Source organism: Haplochromis burtoni, unplaced genomic scaffold (assembly GCF_018398535.1).
Source record: "Haplochromis burtoni strain Fernald_Lab_line unplaced genomic scaffold, NCSU_Asbu1 Contig_20, whole genome shotgun sequence".
Lineage (NCBI taxonomy): Eukaryota > Metazoa > Chordata > Actinopteri > Cichliformes > Cichlidae > Haplochromis > Haplochromis burtoni.
The window spans coordinates 3,254,947-3,263,621 of NW_024582381.1; the positions used below are offsets into that span (position 1 = coordinate 3,254,947).

An 8,675-nucleotide genomic window follows, 5' to 3' on the forward strand; every position below is an offset into this window, starting at 1 on the left:
AAAACACTCCGTGTGGAAGGGCAGGATATTAGTCGGGAATATAACAGAGATTTCTAATCAATTCCCAGAATGTGTTGTGGAATTAAACAAGATCCGCTCCCTGATGATACTGAAGCTGATCCACAAAAGGTCATTTAGAGTTAAATTGTTATTTCTTGCAAAATTAAAAAGTAGATAAGAATATCTTTTATATGACTTCTGCAGGATTAACTGTCAGGATAAGATGCACGCTGAGGCTGAATCACATGACTCTGCATGTGATACAGCCTGATACAGTCCTTTGAACAGATTTTTACATTAACAACTTATCTCTCAAGTTTTGCAGTTTAGTTATAATTAATCTTAATTTTCAGACTGAATTTTGATCCTGAATTCTTATTATGGCTCATCATTTTTTGGAAACACCTTAATTTGAAAAGCAAAAGTGTTGAAAGAGACTCTTCAGACAAACAGGTAAATCATCAGAAGACCAAAATGCATTACTGGAAACACAAAGTGCTGAATTTTCAGCTTGCGTGATCATCAACATTATGATTAAAGGTCTAGCTGGGCCAAAGCTGGTTTTCCCTGGTTTCAAAATGCCTTAATTCCAATATACTGCACACATTTAGCAAAAAGTAACTTAAGGCTAGGGATCCCGAGCGGCTCGATGCATGCTCAGAATCATCAGGCAATCGAATAAATTCTTCTTTAAAAGTTTCCTGTATTTGCACAAAACACAAGATTTTAAACAGCTTTTTTGGTCCTGCAAGTTTCACTTTTTCCATCATCTTTGCTGCAGCTGAATTCTCCCAGAGATTTATAGTTCAGTGTCTCTCTCTGTCTGTGCTAAAGTCACCAACAGCATACAGCACGAGGCGGCTCAACAAATATTCTTAGAGCAAAATTAAACTGTTTCTAAAGCAACTCTGCTCTGTTTTTCAAACCAAACAAAAGACTCGAACAAGTTCACAGATAGAGGACTAGTGTGCGCTCCTTATCCTAATCTCACGGGGGGACTTTCAGCCTGTACAGCATTTATCATATCTTATCTGACAGCATATCCAGTATATTCTTGTTTCTGGATATAACAGACTGTGATGTGCAGGATGCATGAACATCAGGCCTTTCTGACTCTTTGAGTGACTTTGTGATTCATGCACTTGCAATTTCAAACAAGAACAGTCATGCTGGCAGATGACAGACACCTTCTGAAGAAAATATCCTACTTGTGTGCGTGTGTGTGTCTTTTCTTTGTGTCCGGGTGTGCCAGGTCAACAGGATCCTTCCAGCTGTGGTTTCAGCTGCTGAATCATCTCAACAGAAGCGTGGAGGCAGAGATATGACATCACAAGGAGGCCTGTCCTCATGCTCCGGATAGATTTATGCTTAATGTGGTGGCTGTGTCACAGTCACCTGAAGATTCAGACTAATCCTCAGAGTTCCCCTGTGATCAATCAGCACGTCAGTTTATTACTTTCACATTTACGCTGTGTTTGCTTTCGTTTCCACTGCCTTGTGTGATAAAGGAAGTGCACCTGGCTCTTAAAAAAAACAAAAACAAAGCAAAAACAAAAACAATATCAAAAACAAAAATACAAACAAAAACCATGATTTTTGGAAAACTTCAAGCAGCTATCATGCTTCAAAGATATTTTTTCAGGGGACTGCAATCATTTTTGAATAGAATTCCAATGAAAACCAAATTAGTAAATTATAATAAAAAAATTAATGTCATTTATGAATTCAAGTCCACCTACGGAGCGCCTGTCTAGGTTGTGCATTAGGATGAATTTTCTGCACTTTTACTGTTGATGGATTTTGTGCCACAAGCAGAAACATAAAACTGTGGGGAAAACAAACCATAAATAAGGATGGGATTTGCGCTACAGCCTCCACCCACCATTCCTTTTTCACACTTCCTGCTTCAAGGAGACGAGCTGGTGTCCTGTTTGTAACCGTCCATCATGCCTCCGTTCCTGTGCCTCGCTCTCCGTTCTGCCATGCAGAGGTGGGAGTGGGACTGACGCTGACGGCAGTGACGGTTTCTGGGTTGATGAGGCTCGAAGTCATCGCTCCGACAGCCTGGTGTCACCTGTGATGCTGCTCAACCGTGCAGGAGACACTTTTGCAGGATCAGCTCTTGTGCAGCTTTGTCTTACAGGCCGGCAGCGAGGCACCAATGAAATTTTTTACGTTTTTCTCATTTTTGCCATTTCTCAAGTTTGTGTAAGTACAAAAAATAAGCAGAAAATTTACTTTGTTCCTTTTCCCCAAAGTAAATTCCCTTGTGGTTTAGATGATCCACGGATACAGCCATTTATGTTGTGTCTGCACCATCACATGGCTCCCCTGCCTCCCCTGCTCTGGGGTTTCAGTCAGCTTAGCTTTAAGTGTTGGTGAAATGTGTCTAAGCTTGTGTTTTGTCAGTTTCTGAGAGCAGGATCTGCCTTTATGTCCTCGTATAGAAGCTCCTATTAGTTCTTCCTCAGCATAAAGCAAACACAGGTGGGTGTTTTGTGGTGAAGATGCTTCAGGCTTTCAGCCTTTAGTTGAAACTAAATCACAGTTTTACAAAGACACAAACAAATGCATAGAAACGAGACTGGACAGAAAAGTCGTCGGCTTTTGTTTGTGTCTGAAGTGAAAACCCACCAGCTGACATCATCAAAGACGGGACAGGCGATTAGCAGAGAGGATGTAGCTGAATGACACTTCACTTTGAAGTTAATATACAGCTTCTATTCCCCTGCAGGGGATATGATGCATCAGCAGTTAACGTGGCTGATTAACACAAGAAAACCATTTCCCTCTGCTAAATGTGAGGCAGCTACCTGAACTGTGTGCAGTTCAATTGGAAGTCAGCACCTAAATCTTATCCATAATACACTTCTCAGGCAAAGTTATGTGCCTCCTGAGGAGTTTCACAGTGTTTACTGCAGAATTAGATTCTGAATGTGGCCACAGCACATCTACTCTATATGCTTTGTGACAATAAATAACAGAGCTACTCCTCCCTCAAACAGACTCCATCTCCTCCATGTTGCTCTGCAGCTGGTAGTCCTGGTTCTCCACCTGCTGCAGTCTCTGGATAGAGTTATCCTCCAGCTAACAGAGGATTTCCAGAATAGAACTAGCACCACCATCACCAGCTGCAGCCCAACATGCACCAAAAGTCAGTGTGAGACACTCAATCAGGGCTGTGCAATTAACCAGCTTTTAACTTCAGTTATAATTTTGGGTGTCTGTAATTATTAAAACAAGATAATTGAGATAAAAACCATTACTGTGCTGACTTTTGGTTTTGCGAGTCTTATTTTTCCCTTCAGCACATCTTTCAATAAAAGCAACTTGAACCAAGTGCAAATAATAGTAAAATGTTAATGACAAAATGAAAACAAATCACACAATACATGTACAGCTTGCTCAAGTACAGAGTATGCAATGAGAAACACTGAAATTGGACCCATGACAGGACAAAAAAATGTAGTTTGGCAGCAGCCTCCTCATATCTGCCCCTCCATCTGAGCTACAACCAGCGAATTAAACACTCCTAACCCCAAACTGCAAACTCTTTCTCTCAGGCATGCACCAGACATCTCCCAGCACAACCATCGCAGTGCCAGATGTGGTCATTTGAAGCACACAAAAACCACCATCAGGCTCCGCTGGACCAATGAGACTGCAGAAAAAGCAATACAAGTGAAGTCCTTCCCCATCCTCGCAGAGCTGCAGTATGTAGGGCATCGAGGGCAGGCTTGGCTTTGTTCAGGCATATATCTCTGACATTTTCAGGCCTGCAGAGAGCCAAAGCAGCATATCGCAACGTGAAACCCGAGCTTTGGTAAACAATGTCTTCTTACAGCCACGGCAGAGAAAAGCAATCAGTGTTTGGGCACGGAATGAGCTGCTGATGGAATCGCTTTTCAGGTCAGATAAAACTGTGCCCTGGATTGAACTCCCAGAATAAAGTCCAATCAATCAGAGAAGAATGCCATCCAACTACAGGGCAAGGGAAACAATAATGCTAGTCTGAGGAACAGTTTGCCTTGCAGCGCTGTAGTGATGAATACTGAAAATTCCTGCTCAAACAAACTACAAAAGCTCATTCTATGAGTTCACAATAACAAGGAAGTGCACCTCCTACACAAAAGGAATAGTTTTGATTTGAATCTGTTATTCATGGAAGGTAAACTGTTATCATTCGGCCCTACATGACTCAGCTTTTACATAAAACCATAAAGTTGCTTCATCTCAAACATGAGCAGCTTTGATTGTGAGCTATGGCAGACATTTCCTAATAAAAACACCTTGAGCACGCTGTTAAACACAACAGGCTCTAAGAGGAGCGTTTGAGTGGGTGGAAAATGGGCTGTTAATTGTGGGGAAAAAAGCTCTTTTGCAGAGAAACATGAGTGCTGTGATAAACGTCTGTCTGCAGGCACGTTCACAGGTCCTCACACTTTTCACTTTAATCCCACAGACTGCTTATTAAAGAGGGATGTAGCTTCTGCCTCTCGAAAGGTAAAAATTTAAATCAAATCTTCTCTCTTTCTAATGACCAACAGGGGGTGAAAATGAAAATAAAATTCTTATTGTATTGAAATATATGAGAAAACTTCTCATCTTCAGCACACCTGATCTCTGAGCTCAGTAAACACTTGGCTGGAGAGATCATGGTCTCTCTTCTTGGTTTCATGACTTACTGAATAAAACATGGAGCTCATTTTTAGAATTTCTGCTCCTATTTAAAGTGAAATAAACAACAAAGATGAGAATGATTTAGAGGAATTAAAAACAAATATATTACCCTATATTCTGGTTGGACTTTTAAGTGTGAAAAGGTCTTGAAACAAAAAACGAATGGGAATTAATTCATTCCATCCATCTATCCACACTCTCCACAGATTTTCCATCTTGGGCTAAAAAAGAAAAAAGGAAGACCTCTTGCACTTATATCCACACCTACAGCCAACTGAGAATCTCCCATTATCTGCACATAAGTATCTTCAGACAGAAGCAGGAAACCCAGCAAGAAAATCTACAGACATGCATGAAGAAGAAGCAGACAGGCTTCTTGCTAGGGCCGTAACGCTAACCACTACTACACCAATAAACCACGCCACCTGTGAGGAATTATAAAGCTACTTGATCCTCTGAGGGGTGTCTGGAAGACACATCAGACACATCCTGAAACATCAGTCTAGTTTACCTTGAAGTTGCTGGAGTTGACCCAGGAGCTGGCGATGCCATCGACCATCTTGTCCAGCGCTGTCTGGTCCTGCTCCAAGTCATGGGACTTTTCCTTGTCCAGAATGTAATCAATGATCTCCTGGCCAACCTGCAGCCTTCGGCCCATGTCCTTCTGCAGGACCAGGGCCAGACAGTTTTCCATGCTAGGCTCCATCATTCTGCTGTCTGGTAAACACGCCCTCTGGCTTCCTCAGTCTGCCCGGCTGTATGATTGACTGATCGCTAGCAATCCTCCACTGCTCAGAGCAGCGGGAGTGACAGCTGGACAAAAGGAGTTCCACTTGGTGGGTATGACCTGAAAAGTGAGGACAAAAGGAGGAGGCCAAAGTACAGTCTGCTTGTGTTTGGTCCCTCAGGACAGGCCGCCTTTCTGTGCCAAGTGCTAGCCTGCTAGCAAGCTAATGGCTGTGCCCCCGGGATAGATGGAGTAGGGCTTGGGGAATGGCAGCAATGCAGCATGTGTGTGTCTGCACAGCAGCTGGGGGAAGTTTACTCCTCCCTCTTCTTCTCTTAGAGTAGTCGGAGCCAAACCACAGCAGCAGGCTGGAAGAGGCGCTTCTGGCAGCAGATGGAGATGGATGGAGAGTGCTAGCTTAGAGCTCCATGACCTGTCCCCAAAACTGAACGGGGCTGCCCTGCAAGAGCAAGGAAACACAGAACGAAGGAAGGTTATTTCAGGCCATTATTGATCACATATTTATTTACATATTTGTCCAACAACAAAAAAAAGAAACACATCTCCCACTGCAAAAAAACAAAACACTGTAAGCACAACTATATGTTACTTTTCCAAAATATGACCAGGATTAGTTATGGATATCATGACTATGATGTAACTATTTATAATATTATGAATATACTCGATATAATTATGATAGCTACTATAACATATTAATATGTGTGTGTATGTATTTTGAATCAGTCACCTGCGTGTACCCTACACTAATCTGCTCTCAACCACACATCTGCCCCCATCATTAAAACACAAACACAGGAGCTACACTCCCAATCGGCTCTATCACACCACTCCTCTTTATAAAACTTGAAGGAATTCCTGCATAGCCTCTATCAGGTGAAAACTTAACCTGCATGTCCTCAAGAATAGAGATACGAGCCAGACTAGCTGGACTATGACCGTCACGGTGCCGTAAATATGTTGAGTACTTTCTGTTTATTGGACCAGCGGTAAACAGTATGAGGACACAGAGCAGGTTTCTGCCTGTTTCACAGCTTTTAAAGTGAAGATAAAATAGCTAAAACAAATGACAGGATGAGACAATCAGGCTGTGTGTAAGCATATGTATGTGTGTGTGCAGCTCAGCACTACCAGATAAAATTGGCCTGTGAGTTTGAGTCCATGGTCTGTTTTTTCCACAAAGCATGTATTAAAAAAAAAAGATACTGGAACGCCATCATTTCCAAACTCTCACCTCTGCCTGTGTGCTGCAGGCAGTATCAGATGATCACTTGACCTGAGGGTCATCCTGACCTGCTGTGAGCACTCAATTTGACCACACTGGGAAGTGATAAGCTGACACAAAAGCCCCTCTTTTCCTGCAGGTTAGCGACCTCACTGCCAGCGAAGGACACCGTTACTCATCGCTCTGGTCACATGGCTATATGACATTTGACCCTGCTGATTTACAACCAGTTTTCCTTCCTGCATTCGAGTACTGAAACGTGTAGGTTAGCATGGCTGTCATCTGCTCACTTTCACCCTTGTCTATTTACAACGTTATGCACACACACACACACACACAACACACACACACACACAACACACACACAACACACACAGGTGAGCTGCAGATTTTGACAGGTGGCACTGTAACATCTCAGAGCCAAATAATGAAAGTGCGCTGTGGTATTAAAACGTAAATAATGTGTTAAATCAATTTGCCAACTACTGCAGCAGACTAGTTTTAAGAAGCAGACAGCAGTGTGATGAGCGTGCCTCAAGCACAAGTATAAATGAGGAGCTGCATCGGCATCACAGTTCAGCTGAGCGATGACCAACACGTTAGCCATAACCGAGGCCTGAGAGACAAAGGCAGCTGCAGACAGTCACTCTACAGGTTCATCTAAAGAAAGTGGCTCTCAGCTTCATCTTAGCTCGAGCAGAACTAAACAGCAAGTGAGTTTGAGCTTTCAGGGAAGGGCCGAAATGCACCGCTGTAAAAGAAAAAGGTACGCTTGAGTTACAACACAAGAAAAAACAAGAGCCTCAGAGTGAAAATGAAAGCAAAATAATGTTTTTCCTTATTATTTGTTTTTATAAGTGAGATTAAAATCTAACTCATCATCGTTATGTCAAGTTTTTAAATTAGAACATATCTAGTGCTGCTCAAAACAATGGGCAGTGAGAAGAAAACACCTAGTTTTACTTGGTGATTGTAAGACCCCCAGCTCACACTTTTTGGGGGAATTTCCTCCACTGAACTATCAGTAAACAGATCAAACATCCAGGTTACCAATGTTTGTTACTGTTCCTGGATATCACAGAGATCCCGCTGAAGGAATCAGAAGGAATCATACTGATGAAAAAATTTGATTTTGACACTTGAAGGAGGTACAAATGTTTATTCTGAGTATCTCCTGTACCTATGGAATTATGGGGGCTCAGAAATGCTGGAAAAATAATTAAAAGCCTTTTAACTTGGATAGATTTGTCACAGTATTAAGGTAGAGTTATACAAATACACCAAAGTTATTTTTTATAAAAACTGCTGACAGTGAGGGGGTCAGGTGGGGGCTGTTATTAATAATCCATCCATTCAATAGAACAAGCTCATTCGTCTGTCTTCGCACCTGTCTACTGTTTCAATGCTAACATGACTATTTTCACCACTTTTAACAGCCCACTCATTTCACTCACTCTCTCTCTCTCTCTCTCTCTCTCTCTCTCTCTCACACACACACACACACACACACACACACACACACACACACACACCGCTTTGCTTTTGTGCAAACGTTAGCTGAGCCCCTGCTAGCCTTGCAGCCCTGACAGCTCCCAGCCAAAGCCCGCTCCCCCGCCCCTTCCCCGAGCCCGTGTTCCTCCGCCCCAGCTGACCGTGAACCTCTTTTTCCTTCTTCCCCCCCATAAAACAGCAGGCCGGCCTCGGTCTGAGAGCCAGACAGGGGTGTGTATAGGAATAAAAGCTGCAGCTAGCCCTCCTAGCAACCTTTCAATGAAACGTCAGTCCACAGCCGGGGCGGCACAAAGAAGAGAAAACCTGAGCAGGAGCCGAAACGGAGCAGCTTCATCACCCTTTCTTCTACTCACCATAACCTCCGCAGCTCGTCCTCACAGCCAGCCCGTGTCTCCCCGGGTAAATATCCTCACTTCGGCCTTAAATCTCTCCTGTGTCCGCCTCTCTTTCTCTCACTCTCTCCACCCGGAATGCTGCCTGCAGGACAAGAATGGGATCGTCGTGCGCAGG

At 43.1% G+C, this 8,675-nt stretch overlaps 1 protein-coding gene across 30 annotated transcripts in view; it reads right to left on the reverse strand.

Moving 5' to 3' along the window:
* Window positions 1-8,668, reverse strand: part of clasp1a (cytoplasmic linker associated protein 1a) — a 93,716-nt gene extending 85,048 nt beyond the window's left edge. For all 30 annotated transcript variants that reach the window (XR_006054100.1, XM_042218516.1, XM_042218509.1 and 27 more), the window contains exons 1-2: window positions 8,519-8,668; window positions 5,192-5,867 (exon numbers count right to left, since the gene is read on the reverse strand). Coding sequence is in view for 29 of the 30 variants with exons in the window: in XM_042218516.1 (XP_042074450.1) it covers window positions 5,192-5,389 (198 nt within the window). In the remaining variant the exon portion in view is untranslated. The remainder of the gene's footprint in view (window positions 1-5,191; window positions 5,868-8,518) is intronic.
* Between the last annotated feature and the right edge of the window lie 7 nt (window positions 8,669-8,675).